This window comes from Crocuta crocuta, unplaced genomic scaffold, assembly GCF_008692635.1.
Source record: "Crocuta crocuta isolate KB4526 unplaced genomic scaffold, BGI_CrCroc_1.0 scaffold97, whole genome shotgun sequence".
Taxonomy (NCBI): Eukaryota; Metazoa; Chordata; class Mammalia; order Carnivora; family Hyaenidae; genus Crocuta; species Crocuta crocuta.
In genome coordinates, this window is record NW_027531999.1 from 1,975,098 (window position 1) to 1,993,644 (window position 18,547).

Here is an 18,547-nt window from a genome sequence, read left to right on the forward strand (position 1 = left end):
GCTATGATTCAATGAACTATGAATAATAGTTTGATTTGCTTAGTGTGTTTCTTCCAGAAAGTTCCAACCTTATATATTGTTTCATTAATTTAAACAGGCTTTTATATTTTTATTCCTACTTCATATATATAAATTTTGATGTCCACAGAGAAATGCAAAACACCTCTGAGGTCACTGAATCGGTTAGTATCCATTGCTTTTGAATTCCCAGGTAGTGACTTAAGGCCATCATGCAAATGATCACAAGCCTATAGATTCACATCTGAATGAGATTCAGTCAGTTCTGTTAAAACCTGGTCAAATAAAAGTATGAAAAAGTCACAGAAATAAAAACAATGACCCATAACACTGGTGTGGTACTTTTTTGGGACATTAAGGTACAATGATTTCATCATCTAAAAGTGTGGGACAAGCTGGAGATGTTTAAAAGTGGATAGATTTTTTTAAAAAGAAGGAAATTAACATTTATTAAGTAATTTTTATGGTTAGACATATATATAATATTTAATTTTCGTGATAATTCCATAAACAAGATATTCTCTCAATCTCACAGAAAACAAAAGGGAAGCTCAGAAAGTGCCAATGTGTCTATAGAGATCATGGAGCTAGTAGGCAGAGAAACAAGACTTTGTACTTTCATTTACCTGATTCCAAAGCCCATGTTCTCTTTCCATACTCTGAGGGAGAATTTTTGTTTAAAACTGCTCAATTCCATTGAAAACCAGATCCTCCTCAGAGTTATGGTGTTAAAAAAAAAACACTGGTATGAAAACGTCTTATACAGGTGTCTTTTTTTAATTTTTTAAAGTTGATTTATTTATTTTGAGAGATACAGAGACAGTGCAAGTGGGGGAGGGGCAGAGAGAGAGTGAGAGAGAGAATCCCAATCAGGCTCCCCACTGCCAGAGCAGAGCTTGATGTAGAGTTCAAACTCATAAACCTTGAGATCATGACCTGAGCCAAAACCAAGAGTCAACGCCTAACTGACTGATTTACCCAGGCACCTCATGGTATCTTAACTTTAATTTATCTCAGTATTCTTTTTCCATGGAACAAATTGTGTCCTAGAGATTGAATTGAAAATAGTCACCTCGAAACCAACAGAACACTTCTCCTGAGCAATTTTGCCTGCCACGTCTTATTGGAAGAAGTCATACCATTCCCAGCATTCGAGGACACTAAACAGGTCAGACATCCCATATTTCTATGGCATAGACTAAGTCAGAGGATATAAATAGTACTTCTTCAGGAAGTTGTGATTTCCAAAACCAAGAGGAAAAATGTGAGGAAAGCAAGTCTAAAATCTCCTGCCTCTTCTTTTGTACTTTTATCCTAGGCGTTAGTACTTTTTTGGAGCCAGTGACAGTAGCAGTAAAATGAAAGCAAGGAAGGAGGGGCCACTTATTAGCTCACAGATCTGGAAAGTCCAAGGGTACATCTAGCTTCAGGCACAGCTAAATCCATGGGTTTAACAATGTCATTAAGACATTGCCTCTCTCTCTTACTCTTGGTCCTACATTCCCTACATGGTGGCCCCTGGAAATTCCAGACTCATAAACTACCACCTTCCAGTCACAGAAGAAAGCAGCACACCTCTTTCCCAATGGTTCCAGAAAGAGCCAGGGTTTGACTTTAATTGGCCCACCTCAGGACATGGTCCATCCCTGCACTAATGGTTGTAAGACAGCTCATTGACCAAGCCTTGGCCATAAGCCCATCTCTGGAACTGGGAAGTGGAGTCAGCTTCACCCAAGGTATGAACAAAGCATAGGGGTGGGTGGTTCATAAAAGGAAAGGCGGGGGAGGGCTGCAGTTACTGGTAGATACTAGGCAAACGGCAGCTGGCCAGTGTAAGCAGAGTGACAAACACCCTCAAAGGCATAATTCCAACATGGGAAAACCTCTGTCCAGTCTATGTAGGACTCATGGAAATTATTCCCTCTGTTCCCAGGCAGAGGCTCAAGAGGCAGACTCAGTCTGGCAATTAGCTGTCCTCTGATCACCAATCAAATGTGCTGGAGTGGGCTGTGCTGATGATCTGTACTTGCAGTAATCATTTGGCTGGGTGAATCAAATTATACTTTCCAATGCCATTTCAAATCAGTATTTCTATGCCTGCACTCATGTTCAGCAGTAAGTATTACCCTGCAAGTTATTTTCTTTGATACTGACTATACTTGGGAAAGGGAGGAATTTCAGCTTCTTTTAAATTCTGCTCAACAGGAAAGACCAAAAAGTTTTAGAGATTTGTGAGGAGGCTAATTAGGATCCATTCCAGCTTAATGGCTAGGTTTTCACACTGAAATGGATAGGGGAACATGTTCTGCCCTTGCAAGGTAGAGATTTTTCTTCCAAGTATCTATCTGATTTGGGAAACTCATTCTTTCATAATGCCATGTGCAGTGATCAATCAGATGTAATGATCAAAAGGAAGTTTGCTTCAATCAATCCCGATAACAAATAACTGCTATAGTGGCAAACCTACCGTGTTCTTCACTTCAAATTCACTTGCCAATAATTGGCCTCATTAACGCCTGTGAAGTTGGCTGTTCACTAAAATTGGGCAAGCTGTACATTAGATGTGTTCAGTGGTTTCCAAACCTTTGGGAATAATAGACCTACTGAATCAGCATCTTGCTAGTTCCATGAAAATTAACAAGCTAAAAAGTAAAGAGACTGCAAGAGATCTGGAAGGAGGCACCAGGAAATTCCCACCACCTTCCTATAATTAAGATTATCTTTCTCAACCTAAAAATGAGGGCTAGGTTTGCATCTTTTTTAAAGATTTGATTTTGACAGAAAATGAACTTGATTTCTTTGTGCCACAAGCTTTCAAATTACCCTACCCACATCTGTCAGATGTTTCCGTTGTTCAATTATAAAAACTGTATCCAGACTGGATTATGAGAATGCTGTTTGCAGGCACCATAACCACAGACGCCCTTAGGTTGAACATCAGGCTCTCTATGATCTTCCCAAAGAAGGAAATGTACATCCAGCTGCTGCACCAGACCTATCCTTTTTGGAGAGAGGAAGAAATCGCGGCAAGTGAACCCTTCTGGGTTATCTGAAATATACATCTGGGGAGGTGGAAGGCAGCAAGAATAGTGAAAATAGACAAGTGATTCACCTTATATGGTCTATTCCCACCGAAATGGCTGGACGGCACGGTGAACACAACTATTTAGTGCTTGGAAGTAAGGGAACTTTTTTCCTGAATTATCCGAAATGTCAGCACCACCAATTGTTCACCTACAATGCCTCATTTTCTACTTCATTTTTTTTTTATTTTTTTTATTTTTTTTTAATGTTTTTTATTTATTTCTAGGAGAGAGAGACAGCGTGAGCAGGGGAGGGTCAGAGAGAGAGGGAGTCACAGACTGAAACAGGCTCCAGGCTCCGAGCTGGCAGTCAGCACAGAGCCCGACGCGGGGCTCGAACCCACAAACCGCGAGATCATGACCTAAGCGAAAGTCGGAAAGTCGGACGCTTAGCCGACTAAGCCACCCAGGCGCCCCTCTACTTCATTTTTGCTTATGCAGTTAATATTTGTGAGTCATGAGGGAAAAATTGCATGGATTTTTATCCTTAAGCTGGCCAGAAAAAGTTTAATCTAATATTGCTTTGTCAAAGGAAGTTAAGTATTTGCAAAATACACAGGATATATCATTGGATATATGCTTCTCCACATGATAACCTGGGTACCATTTTTCCTGTTTCCCCATTTTTCATCTGACAGTTCTAATCCACCCACTCAACTCTGTAACTTAGTTAATTACAACTATTTTTAATAATGTCCACCACGATGCAGCAAGATATGGACTCCCTAGCATTGCAATAGCCTCCTAATTGGTTTTACCCCACCCTCCCTTGCCCCTTTGATTCATTTCCACACAGCAGCTGAGTAACCTCTTAACAATGTTAATCAGATCTTGTCACTGTCTTGCTCCAGCTCTCCAGTGACTTTCCACTCCATTCAGAACATACCCGACCCTCTCTGAAACCATGTGTTATCTCATCCTTGCCTCCCATGCTGCTTCTTGTCCTTCCTCTGTAGGCGTCCATTGGCTTTGATCTTGCTGTCCCCTCTTCCAGAAACACACTTTCCATGGGTCTCTTCATGCCTGGCTTCTTCACAACCCATGGTTCTTAGCCCAATGCCATATGCTCAGAAAAGCTTTCCCTAGTCATCTTACTCCTTCCCCCTGACCATTGCTCCCTATCACTCCAATTTCTTCATAGAATTTGCTGTGGTCTCAAATAATCTGGCTTTTTGCCTGTATTTGCCCACCTGAATAGAAGTTCAAAGTGGGCAGAACTTTTGCTCCCTTACTTACCACTATATCCTCAGTGTATAGAAAAGTGTCTCATACAGTCCCTTATATGGTCTAAGCCACTGAATGAGTGTTTTGAGACCCCAGGTCATATATATATTATAAAGAACCACCATTTCATGTTCCAGAACTGGTTTATTTTGAACACATGCAAATTTAATATTAGAAGAAGCAGTATCTCACTATTAATTCCCTTGCCTCTTCCCAAAATATGGCAGTCTGCATAAGAATCATTTCCCAAAATAAGAGAATGTCTTTGGAAATTGAAGAGGAATAAAAAAAACTCAGACCCACTAGAAAACTCTGGGCTGCTTTCTTTTTCATTATAAGGAAGACGAGGTTCATGAGAGTAAGCCTCAGTGCTTGGTTCTTTAGAAGTTGAAAATTAGATCAAATGAATTGGAGGAAAACTACGTCGTGTGTTAATGTTTTCTTTCTCGAATGAAGAAAATGAGATGATGTGAGCCATGACTCCATTTGAAAATGAAACCTTGTATTTCTATTTGCTTCCACGTTAAAGCACACTGTTTTTCATTTTGGACTTTTCATGTTGGTAAATGTTGCAATACTTTACATTCATTAGGCACAGTCCCATCTACTATGTGCAAGCAAGCACACATATATCATCCCCATAAAGCATCATTTCTAAATTGCACAGTAAATAAATGAGACTAAGCCAGAAACCCAAGCTCCACAACCCTTACCACAAAAGTTAAAAAAAAAAATTTTTTTAATTAGCAACCTTGGTTGAGTCAAAGTTCCTTACTTTTATAAGACCAATTTATGAACAATCTATTAAGCTCTCATTATGCCAAATAAATCAATCACCCAAGAATACATTGGATGCCTGACCCTAACTTGTAACAGACAAAAAGTGAGTCAAGAAGAAAACTGGACTAATCAGATTTCTGGCTGTCTTTTGCCAATGCATGATGCATAAGAAAGCTGGTATTGCCAGGAAACTTGGGTTGGTTCCTGATCAGCTGGTTATAGAAGTCAGCAGCAAAGTCAAATAAAGTAGCAGTTCACAATGAGATGACAGTGAGCAAGCATCTTTAAATTTATAATTGCCCTTGATTCTATTTAATTTAGCTTTAAGTCATGAGTCATAAGTGAGACAGATGGTTACACTAAGCAGGTATCAAATATGACAAGAAGCTAGCTGTGATTATTTGGTTGTACTATTTCCATTTGGGAACTTTTTCTGCCAACACTTTTCCTATGATGGCTATTAAATTTTATAGGTTTTTCCCACCATTAGTTGCAATAGCATTTGTGTATTAAATGCTCACAACAAATGAAAACCATGATTCCATTGTTTCACAGGGTGAAAACCATGGTTACTGCTCTTCCAAATGGAGAACAAATCTAAAAAGAATTATGTAATTCCTCCCCCTTATATGATAACTATATAAACCCTATTTACTTTGCAACTCTTCTATTTTTGAAACAACATAGATTTTGCACATGTGAAAAAAAATGTCACTGTAAGCCAATCAGAAGATAACTCAAGTGTAATTTTTGTTGAGGGAATTTGTTTACAGTTAAATATAATTCTTCTTCCAGTCCACTTAACTGAGAACCTTCCCTTTCATGGGGCTAGAAAGGAAAAGCCTGATGGCTACTTATTACACTCAATTATGAAAACAAGGCAGAAGGCAGATATTAAGAGTTGGCCAGTGTTCTTCTTTGAGAAAACTCAGCAACTAGTTGTGGAACTTTCTGGGTTTATTGTTCTAGATTAGAATTTATAAATAAATAATGACTGGGGGTCATCTCGATCTAGCAAAACAAGTTATAAGAAACTATGTGTTTTGGAATCTATAAAACTACTGAAATATACAACTACTTGATCATTCTAGATCATTTTGGTTCAGCTTACTCATCACTTCTCTACCACCAATAATCTCTCAAGGCACTATCTCTTCCATTTAAAATAGAATTGAAACTGCATATCTGTCCCATTCTGTCTGCCAAATCCCTTTCCAAAACTCAGTTGCTCCAAGAATCCTTCAGAAATGAAAGATCCTCTACAGGAGCTCTGATGCATAGGGGCACATGTACCCCAATGTTCATAGCNGAAATGAAAGATCCTCAGTAGTTAAGGAATCACTATTCAAGCCTCTTATTTTCATTTTACCTCTCTCAGATGCATATTTTCACTCTTTTTCATGTTCTTCCTGAGTACATCTAGTTCAAAAATTTCTGACTCATAATGGACCCATATGAGTATGAATTTGTTTGAAATCACGTGCAATTTAGTATTCAAGAACATCTTAGAAATTGCTTAAGTAAATATTGTAGAATTGCTAACCTAAAAGTCATTTTGTCACCTTTTTTGTCTCTTTTTCCCATCCCTTCCTTTGTCCACCCAGCATTCAGCGTGACAAAAGTACAATGTGAGGAACAGTGGTTGTGTTTGTTGAGAGAATCAGAAGAAGAAATTTATTTACTCATTCAATTTTTTATTTGTTCACTTAATCACCTGATTATACCTCTTACAGCAAAGATGAATAGAGATTTGTGATTCACCACCATTATTTGCCCAAATTTGCCCCAAACTCTGGGCAAAGTGGACAAACTCGCAGAGATCTGGCTGGGTTTTGGGGCCATGAGAGGAAACATCTATGGTCTTGGAAGCCCTTGATCAAAACCCAAATCGTACTTAGTGATAAACATTAATTTTGTAAGTATTAGTTTCCCCTTCTCTGACTACCCACAAATACACCAAGTTGAACTTCTCAGCAATCCAAAAGTGAGATGCAATGGGCTGTCAATGTTAGTGCACAACTAACGGTGCTGCTTGGGGCAAATCACTTAACCTCTCTGAGATTCAATTTCTGCATTTTTAAATTTTTTTAATTTTTTTTAATGTTTTACTTATTTCTGAGAGAGAGAGAGAGCATGAGCAGAGGAGTGTCAGAGAAAGAGGGAAACACAGAATCTGAAGCAGACTCCAGGCCCTGAGCTGTCAGCACAGAGCCCGACGCGGGGCTCGAACCCACGAACCATGAGATCATGACCTGAGCCGAAGTCAGATGCTTAAGTGACTGAGCCACCCAGGTGCCCCAATTTCTGTAGTTTTGAAGCCCAAGCTCTATGATATTATTGTTCTCTAAGAGAAATGGGTTAAATACCTAAGCATGGTAATTCTCTTTATTCCAGCATAAAATTCATAGTCCCAAGACTTTCTGCCTGCTGTTTAGTCTTTCCTAATGTCCTTTCTGGAAGTATTTTTCTTCCAAAATACTTTGGAAAGCATGCCACAACTCAGTTTCTACCCGGTCAATGCCACCTACATGTTCCATTTGTAAAATGTTCTCTCTCTTTTTTTTTTTTTTACATTGTATAAATATTCAACCTAAAAACCATTGCAACCAGTGTGCTCACTAGTTTTCATTTTTGAAACAGAATACTGAATCTTTTGTTAATGTGATGGGAGTTTTCACACAATTCTGGGTTTATCTCAAATAATGCTGTGGAAACACTGATACTATAGAAAATAGAAACAGTTTCACTGCTATTCTCATTTTATCTAATGAACACAGAAGAAAAGCTCAGATCTGAGGGAAAAAAAGGTAATAAGCTAGAATCATAAGAGGACTATTTGTTACAAATTTTAAATAGCTGCGGCTTGGTTAAGGACACCAAGCAAGAATGTCAAATCTATTTAAGACATTTAAACATGTTACAATATTTCAAACAATGAGTGGTTTTCTGTCATTGGGTTCTTTATGGTGTTTCACACATTAACACAGTAAATTACAAGCAGATAGAGATATGCAGAATTGTACAGATTGCATGCTCACTAGCCAAGCCATGACACAGAAAGTTATTGGTGTTATAGGACATTGACTGAATTGCTGCTAAGCCCCCAAAAAGACCATGCTGGCATTGACAATGGTCTGAGGCATCAAATCCCCAGATACTGGTTCATTTTGTTCAAGGCATCACACACTGTGTTCAAATCACTGCGAAGGTCCTGCACCACATTTTCAATACTTCTGGTGTCTTTCAGAATTTCAATACTCTGTGTATAGGGATTGAAGTACACAGAAAAGGGACGGGTAATTGACTTTGCAAAGTCCCTGCAAAATAAACAGAAATAGAAGGATATGTGATCAACTCTCATTGGTACAGGAGATACAGACAGAAGGAAGGAACAGAGCCAGAAAAATAAGAAGTAATATTCTGGAGACGGAAGAAACACAAGCTTTACCTCATCTTTTCTTTGGCTTCTTCGAAACTTTCTGAAACAAAGTACGCTTCCTGGAAAGTGGTGATAAGGCATTCCTGTAAGCAAGTTGTCTTTGGGTCAAAGGCTTTCACACATGCCTTGTCAGAAAGAGCATGCTGTAAAACATACCACAAAACCCATTAAACTCCATAATGAGACTACCAAAGTGCCATGATGTGACATTTCTATAACACAGCTCAGTATTTCCACAGAGCTGCTCAGGTCTGCCATGAAATATGGTACTCTCTAAAAATGCAGGGTAGCTTGCATGTTAGGGATTTTGTTTTGTTTAAGTCTGTTAGAAGCTGAGGGGGGAAATGAGATTATGGTATTATTTTACGTATTATCAGACAAATTCATATGGAAGGACAGTTCAGAACTATATCCCAAAAGAAATGGAATTTTAAATCTATGCTATGAATAGAAGCGGGGAAAGAGCATAAATATGGTCCTAAATTTATTGCCATAAGCAATGTACTGAAATTTCACTTAAATGGCAGAAGTAATAATTACCTGCGTGGAAAGGTAATTGGGACTCTGACTGAACTATTTGTGGCCTCATTGTGAGACATTTTGAGGCCAGGTACCGTGTATCAACGGAGTCTGGAGTGGGCTTATATATTTGAGGATACTTGCTAAGCATTCATTTCCTTTCCAGTAAGTACAGCGGAGCAATATACAGCAGATAAATATTGTCGGGTGGGAAAAGGGAGTTAATATTAATAGTTACAGTTATGCACAGAGAAGACGTTAGGAAAACAGGGAAGCCAATGTAATTACTCTTTGAACCATCATTAGTTCCATTCAACTCACTACATGACTGGCACTGAAAACAGCAAGAAACAATGGATAATTGTCTTCTCAAGATACATTCAGTGATGCTGAAAGTTAGTGGTCATTTCCTGCCATGTGCCACCAGCCTATTTATAGGCCCTGGATTAATGGTTCCCAAACCTCATGTGCATAAGGATGACAGAGGAGATTTTTTTGGGGGGGGGGATGGAATGCAAATACCCAGGCCCCAGTTTTATTTAGCAGGTCTGGATAAATCCTGGGAATCTGCATTTTAAAGGCATCCAAGGTGATTCAGACTCCAGTGTTTGTGAACTATATTTTGAGAAATACTCCTCTGGATTCTATCTTTTTCTTAATTTAAAGGGTAAATTCATTGGGGGGAGAGAAGTAGAGTGAGAGAAGGGGCTGCAGAAACTCCCTTGAACAAAGAGAAAAATGGGCTCTACTCCAGATGTTACCACTGTCAAGCTGGGTAACCTGGGCATCTCTGTGCTTCTGGTTTCTTAACTGTAAATGAGAGGTTTGGGCTGGATGATTTCTGAAGACACTTCATTCAAGCCTCTGGGTTCCACCCAAAGCACTTTTCTACATCTCAACACAAGAGGTAGCTTGCTAAAGTTTCCTGGAGAAATGTCGAAAAAATCTTTCCTGTTCAAACTCTTGGTACATTCCCCAACAATTTCAAAATGCGCGGAATGATTTGCAGCAGCCTTCCACGAACAAGGCTCTGGTTTGAAAATACAAATTCAAACCAAGGGACTAACATGCAAGAGAAAGGGCACGCGGTTCCACCTGCATGCGATTTTCTTTCCCACAAAGCTGCACTGCCCAGATCAATGCATATATGAATCAGGGAATGCAGAGGGCCTCCAGGAATGAACTCATTCATTCTTTTTGGCCCACAGAGCAACTTCATTATAGCAGAAGGTCACTACACCTGCAAATACATTTGTGCTAGATTCAATCCAGTGCCGTGAACATCAGGGGATTTTGGTTCCACGTGACTAATAATTCTGTCCACTTTTTAAAAACAACTTCACAGTTTCAAGAAACAAATGTCCTTTTCTGAGAGCTGGTGTGCCTTTGCAAAGAACAGACCTCCTACTGACTTGCTGTGGTTTTCAGAATTAGAAGCGGCTTTCTTTGCAGCCACGTACTCGAGGTGGCTTTTATTTCACCCACCAGTACATATGTAAGGAACGACAGTGACGGATTCAGTGTCCTTGATCTTTCCATGTTCTCATGCTCACAATCAGGGGCATGAGCAGAGCAGTAGCCAAACAGACCATGAAAACAGTTAAACCTCTGCTCCATCAGGCAGGGAATCCCTGCTGAGCCAATGACTTTTCATTGGGTGAATACAAAACAAGAAGGAGATGAAACTCATCAACTTGGGTCTGAAAGGCTTTGATAGGCCATTAGCAACCCAGCCGCCACTGTGTGTAAAGGAAGCCTCTAGAATTTATGTATACAATAACAGAGACTGAAATCGGTGGAGTTTTAGAAAAAATTATCATGTGACAATCCCACTGGATACTCAGATAAGCCCATTTAATCATTTTAACTAGTAAATGGGAGGAGAGTAGGCGAGGAAAAAGCCCAGAGGGCAGGGTGCTGTGGCCCAGGCTTCAAGTAAGGTCAGTGGATTCACAGCATAAAACTTGAGGCAAAGACCATTAGGGAAGACATACCACACTTGCCTAATGTAACAATGAAAGGAAAACCTGGGAGCTGATTATTGTAAGCGCTCAACAATGCAGTATATCTTCAGGGGCCTGCTGTGTCCAATATGCTAATTACCTACTGGGGACCTCTCCATCTATGGGGTATGGGACCAGTGCTGCTTCTTGACTATTACAATTACGGGCATGATAGTGGTACCCAAGGATTAGCCACCTGGGGAATGAAAGGAGCCTGGAATTGGGGGGCAACCAGTGAGTGAGGCCAACAAATGAGGTGGTGCTCACACCTGTAGGTGGTCTCCTTTACCTGTGGGATGACTGCCAGGAACATGCATGCAGCCTGTGAGGTTCCTGTTTCTGAATCCTAGAGTATGGCCCAAAGTTCATGAAATAGCATCCAGGTCTCCACTGATGCCGGGTGGAGTGGAGCTCATTGAGTTTGATTCTCAGCTCCTATCCATGTCGATCTCTAAGCTGCCATGGTTCGAGGAAGCAGCTTCCATGACCTCCCTTCTATGTCCAGAGTGGATACTCTGTAAACATGCTGCTGCTGTCCCTGGGGGACTCTGGGGTGAATCCTTCCCAAAGTGTTAACAGTCTGATATCCTGAGGTCTGCAAGAATTAATCCAACCTCAGCAGACAGAGGCTTTATAAGGCTGAGAGAATGTGGCTGATAGTCTCTTTGTCTTAAGCCATTTTAAAAGTGCAGGAGTGCTTGAGAATCACCTGCTCTCATTGAAATGCTCTCTAGAAGGACTGCTCTGGATTTACCAATAGTGCTAAAGATAAGTGTGCAGGACTGGGAACTGCGAGTCCTGGGTCCTAAACACAGTTGTCCAGAGGCATGATATCAAATGAGTCAGACTTCCCCAGGTTGGGACAGAGTGTCCTCTATGATAAAACCGAAAAGACCGATCTTCATGAATTCTAAAGTTCTCCTTGCAATATCATTTTAAAGAGGTCTACAGGGGTCCCTGGATGGCTCAGTCAGTTGAATGTCTGACTCTTGATATAGGCTCAGGTTATGATCTCGTGGCTATGGGATCAAGCCCCGCACTGGGGCTTAAGATTGTCTCTATATTCTGTCCCTCTGCCCTTCTCCCCCACTCACGTGCTCTCTCTCTCTATCTCTCCAAAATAATTTTTTTAATTTTTTATGTCTTTATTTTATTTTGAGAGACAGAGAGTGAGCAGGGGAGGGGAAGAGAGAGAGGAAGACACAGGATCTGAAGAAGGCTCCAGGTTCTAAGCTGTCAGCACAGAGCCTGATGCGGGGCTCAAACCCACGGACTGTGAGATCATGACCTGAGCCAAAGTCGGATGCTTAACTGACCCAGGCGCCCCTCTCCAAAATAAATTTTAAAAAAATTTAAAGGGCCTGCAGATACACTGTACTCCTGTCATCTCCCGCCTCCTCTCAAGCAGCACAAATTGGCCATAGCAGCCTTTCCCACGGGCCTAGGCATGGCCTTCCCACCCTTCCCAACACAGATAGTCATGAGCAATTAATTGACTTCAGTGCACAAGTCAAGGCTTATTTGCCATTCCATCCTTTCAAATACAGAAAAAAAATTTTTTTCAGCATCAGGTTGCCTAGAACCCAATTGTTACCTAAAGCTTCCACATGACTTTGGGCAAGTTATTACACCTCTGGAAGCCTAGCCCAGTATCTGACTGAAAAATGGGACTACTAATAGTATCCAGACCCCAGGTTGTGCCCGGCACATGCGAAGCGCCAGTGTGCTGAGTTATTACTGCCACTTCAGTTTGGAGATGATGTTGGTGTCCATAGCTATGCAGCCACACCTACCACCATTGACACAGCTCTTCTCCTGCCTGCATCCGGAGCCCACAGACTAGGGAACACAGCCTAGCGATGAGGCTTCCAGGTTTTAGACCACACAACGGTGCCTGCCTGCCTGTTTATCAGTTTAAAATCTTCCTTCCTCCCAGCCACTTGCCTTTGCAGATACAAGGTTATTTATCTCAACTATGCTCCATGTAAATCCTGTGATCCTCACCCTCTATATTAGGACTGGTTTAAGTTGGGAAAAAGCTCAAGTGTGATATCAGGTTTAGAGATAGTTTGGGCCCTAGATTCTGAATAAGAATTTGCAAACACTTCTACACTCACACTGCAATCACCTTCTCTCTGCTCCCTATCAGAACAGCAAATGTATACATTTGTATATGTAGATACGTATGTATGCATATAGTATTTTTTAAACTTCCTCAAATGTCTCCCCTGCTAACCAGCTACAAAATGCCATCAACATTCCTATTGCTCAACTGGGTGATAACAGCATCACACCTTTTTTTTTTTTTTTCCTCCAGTGATGTTGAAAGTTTCATCAGTTTGAATGAAAGGTTCAGGGAACAAATTCCCGCCTCAAACAATCTCTTCGATTTGTTTGTGACCAGAGTTAGTGCTCATGGCTCCAGAGTTCTCCCACCTTTCCCCCGCTGAGATGGCTCCCACCTCCTTCCCCTGCCCTTCCTTTTCCTGAAACTACCACTGTTAGTAAAAATCGAGCCTCATGGCGGGCTCTGCACCAACAGTGCAGAGCCTGCTTAGGATTCTCTCTCTCTCACTCTCTCTCCATCTCTCTCTCTCTCAAAATAAATAAATAAACAAACATTTATTTTAAAAAGCAATACAATAACGTCACTGTGCAAGGATAGCCTAAAACTAGGGCAAAATAATAACAATAATTAACATTTCAAAAACCATCAGCTTTGTCAAAACCTGAAACGCAGAATAGATGGATTTACACGTACTATTTCAGTGACTATGCAGTAGGTGCTAAGGCTGTTTATAAGAAGTATCTAATCTATGCCTTTAAGGAAATGAAGACTTAGACTTTTTACCCTTTCCCCTAAAAATGAAGGAGAAAGTGCCTTTTGCTTTTCAGATGGAATAACTTTTTGAGATAAGACTCAGCCAGTTCATCATTAGCAATCATCTCCTTCCCACCGCCTGTGGACAAACTTCACTCTTGCTTCTCCATGAGGATTGGAGTCAACAAAGACCCAGATCAACCATTTTCTTAGAACTTCTAGCGACTACTCGCAACTTCAAGTTCCTTGAAATCTCAGACCTCCAATTTTGGGCTTGTTGAATAAAATGAGTAACTAAATGAGTGAATAATAAACTTAAAAAGGAGACACATATAGTAGGGTCAATTCTGAGACAGAGAGAAAAAGCAGGAAGGTCACATGTAGGGAAACAGCAATCGATGACCCTACATTAAACCTTTTTTTAAAGTCAGATTTCCAGATGATTTAGCTCATTATTAACTTCCCCCCAGAGTGATGAAGCTATGGAAAACCCTACCCAAACACACTTTTGGAATTCCTGAAAGTATATCACAGAACTGATAAGAGAGGGAACAACCACTGATGAAGTTAAAAAAAATAGCCTTGCGGTTCTCAGATGCAGCTTTTACAACCTTTTACATATTTATTTTGTTTCTCTCTTAAAAGTCTGTCAAAAAAATAGGCATTGTAATCATTGAAAAAATAAGAGGCAAAAATGAAAGTTATCCTCCAAACTAGAGATACACCCCTTGGGAGTACTTGACCGGTGCTGTAATGCAACATCTACACCCAGGAAAATTCAGCCTCTTACAGCACAAATTTTAAAACGTATTCTGTTCAAGGAGAGAAGGTGAATCATGGATTTTTATGTAAAAGTGATAAAGACTGCACCAAAACCTCCAACAACTTAGCTAGGACCTATATTCAGGCTGCAGTTTAAAAGAACAAGAAACATTTCACCGCAAAAGGTAACTGCATTCAAAATCGTAAATGTGTTTGACACAGGAATTATTACAATGCTATCAATAGAGAGATTCACTCCCCCACCTTCGCTCGCCTTCGCCGGGTTCAGGATTATCATCTGTACACGCAAACAAAAGTTAGAAGTACTCAGAAGCTGTGTGAGGGTTCCGGACATTTGCACAGAGCGGGGCGGAGATGAGGGGAGGGATGGGGATATGGAGAGCATCCTGTGTTATGTATTCTCTGTGAACAATCAGAAGATACTTCTCATAGAAAGAATTTCTGAATTGTAAAAATGGTCCAAAGTAGCAATCACTGGGATGGTGAAGTGTAGAAATTTGAGAATGGAAGAATGCTAATGACCAGAGGTGATGGACCAGAACAAGATTCACGGCAGACAATGCCCTTCGGTGTACACATCTCTGGCTGATTTCCATTTCCAGACATTTCTGTCTGCACCAAAAGCAACAAAAACAACAGATTCACCCCAATGGTGCCTATACATGCCCCATTAACCCGATTAGAGGGCCCTGTCGAAAGTTGGGGCAATGAGAGAGATTTGTTTCTTTTGTTTCTGGTGTCATTTATAAACCTTCTGAGGGGAATGTAAATAGATGGAGCTCAAGAGCCACATCGTTTTCTAATTCTTTTTTTCCTGTGGAAATCAAGAAGCACTCCACAGAAGGCATGGGTCTTACAGGAATATGACATCATGCTATTGCTGTGGGCTTTGGTCACGCACTGAAATGCTTTTGTTGTTGTTGAGAATTTTGTGTAAAAAATAAATTACCACATTACATCAGGCTTTTGTCATGTTAAATGTTATCAACTACTCCAGGCATGCCAAGTCTCAGGCAACTCCCTAAATGGGCCAGGATTTGATGAGAGCACACACTGCTGTCTGCTGACCCTTCCCCGCATCTCATCTTCTCCTTATTCATCCTTTCCACTCCTCAAGAATCGGCTTGAGCAGCAAGGCCCTCAGGAGCCTTCCCAGGCATGGCCAAGTAAGTGCCAGGCACATTGGTCACAGTTTGCATTAACAGATTGGCTGCTTACTCCCTTGCACTAGAAAGTAAACTCTCTGATAACAGGGATCCCAGGAGGGACAGCCTACTTGTTCATAGGTGGAATCCTGGAGCCTCGTCTACCTGGACTTGGGTCTGGCTCCAACACTTACTAGCTGGGTGACCTCAAGGAAGTTCCTTAATGTCTCTATCCTTCAGTTTTCTCATATGTGATAATAACACTGCTTATCTCATTGAGCTGTTATGAGAATTAAGTGGGTTAATATGTTTAAAGCACCTACAATACTAATTTAGGTCTATTGAAGTGTCCACTGAGGTAGCTGTATTCTTCTTGCTTTCTTCTTTCTCCTTCTATTTCTCCTGCTCTTTCTCCCCCCACCTCCTCCTCCTCCTCCTCCTTCTTCATTATTTATATCCCCGAAACTGACACAGTATGGCACATAGTAGGTGTTCAATCAAATGTTTGAGGAATGAATTAATGAATGAATGGCACCATAAAGCAAATGGACCTAATAAAACTACAGGTAAACTGTATCTTTCAAGAATATAAACAGGGGCGCCTGGGTGGCTTAGTCGGTTAAGCGTCCAACTTTCACTTAGGTCATGATCTCGCGGTTCGTGGGTTCGAGCCCCACGTCGGGCTCTGTGCTGACTGCCAGCTCAGAGCCTGGAGCCTGTTTCAGTCTGTGACTCCCTCTCTCTCTGACCCTCCCCTGCTCACACTGTCTCTCTCTCTCTCTCCTAGAAATAAATAAAAACATTAAAAAAAAATTAAAAAAAAAAGAATATAAACAACCAGGACATTCCAATAATCATTATTCAACTATAAGGATAATCAATTCTCCAAATAAAAACTCTAGGATAGTCAATTATCCTGATCTTAGTCTGGATAATCAAAGAAAGATTATTTTCAGTACCATTTCCAGATAATACATCACACTACATTCCAAATTCATCAAAACTTGCTGTCCCCCAACGGTATAGAGAGAACTTCTTAAGTAACAAGAAGATTTAAATGATCAGAGGACCATACAAAAAATAACCATTTTACTGTATTTTAAGGCAAGAAAAATAGCATTCCCTAGGCATCACTACACACATTAGCTACCTCTCTCAACATAGGTATATTTTGGCTTTTTTGCCCAAATTGCATATGTCCACAAATGTTTTAAAACACATTAATTTCAAAGAGGCTAACATACTCTCAAATTTCCTTTGGAAAGCAAATTCAAGGGAGTCCATGGGAGTCCTGAGGATAACAGAATTGAGAATAGCCAAGCTATCCTTATAAGGAAATTTCAATGAAGCAATTACTGCTAACTTGCTGCCCACTTTTCAGCACTAAATTTAGGCCAGTCATATGTTACCCAACACAAGCATACATTTGTCATTTCTGTTGATCTGCGCACATGGCTGCTCGTCCATCTGAGTCACACCACACACCTAGAAAGGCATGACCCATTTTCAGAGGTGCAAAAAGTTAGGTCAGCACCCACATCTGAGGTGCCAAATCCTCTGTATTAAATATTCATGGGGTGCCTATGAGTAGAACTGCTCAGACAAACAAATCAATATTTTCCATGACCTTGAACCAGTTTGCTCAGGAAGGATGTTTTCATTCACAGCTTCATACCTTCAATTCTCCAATGGAGGAAAGGAGTCCTGCTCCATATGCCCGCAGTTGCCCTTCTTGCTTGCAAAGGCCAAACTCGATCGTGAAGAAATAGCACTGAAAGAAAAAAATGGAAAAAAAAAAAAACCAAACATGGACACACATCCAGCGAAGAACACTTCTATAGAATAAATGGCACCCAAAATAAAATGGTGCACTGGGCATACTACTTTCAGCACTGTCCATTTAAATACATTTGAATCAAGATGTTCGTTAAAATCTATTCTCTTGCTTAATAATCCCTCCCTAGGTAAAAGGTATGCAGAAAAGTTATTAATTACTAAGAGTCTTGTGCTTGGTGGATTCAGAAACCCCGTAAGTCAACTATATACATGGCAATAATTTAAAAAAAATTTTTTAAAGATTTAGAAATGAATGATTATGTCACAGTCATACCACCCTAAGAATACACTTCTGCATTTACCAAACTTCTGCATTTACCAAGTTGTGTTTCAGTTGACATAAATAAGTTCATGCAAATGTGGAAAAATAACTTGGAATCCGGTAATCTCAAACTCATTTTTGCAGTTTGTTTATTCATTCAACAAACATTTGTTGAGTACCTAGTAGGTGCCAATGTTTGGTAAAGAACGGTGGTACAGAAACAAGAGGGAGACCATAAAAGCAAGTACACACCTACCAAATTACCAAAGCCACTAATTTTAGCCTGGTTTTTTCAGTGAGATCTTAAATGTATATCTATGAATGCTACACATAGAAACATGTATGTATGTATAGATACATATATAAAAACATATATAGTAAGAACCATTTCGCTGACCTGCGTTTTACCAGCATCAACTACTACAGCTTTCCTAAGACATTAAAATCTACAGTTGTTTCTGTTGAGTTTAAGAAACCAACCTAGACAGACAGAAACCTCTGTACAACCAAAAATCTCCCGATGCTCTTTGAGAGAGGCTGAAATCACACTGTTTTTGCTCTGGGAGAAAAGTGAGAAGTTGACAGTGAGCAATACAAATTGCATCAAATTAACACTGCCCTGCATTAGTGATGA

General features: G+C 40.3%; 1 protein-coding gene across 2 annotated transcripts in view; it reads right to left on the reverse strand.

The window, feature by feature from the left end:
- Window positions 1-8,070: 8,070 nt before the first annotated feature.
- The window catches only part of TPH2 (tryptophan hydroxylase 2), a 100,330-nt gene continuing 89,853 nt past the window's right edge, over window positions 8,071-18,547 (reverse strand). For both annotated transcript variants that reach the window (XM_077775229.1, XM_077775230.1), the window contains exons 9-11: window positions 17,491-17,586; window positions 8,554-8,687; window positions 8,071-8,422 (exon numbers count right to left, since the gene is read on the reverse strand). In XM_077775229.1, the coding sequence (XP_077631355.1) occupies window positions 8,248-8,422; window positions 8,554-8,687; window positions 17,491-17,586 (405 nt within the window). In that variant the 3' untranslated portion in view covers window positions 8,071-8,247. The remainder of the gene's footprint in view (window positions 8,423-8,553; window positions 8,688-17,490; window positions 17,587-18,547) is intronic.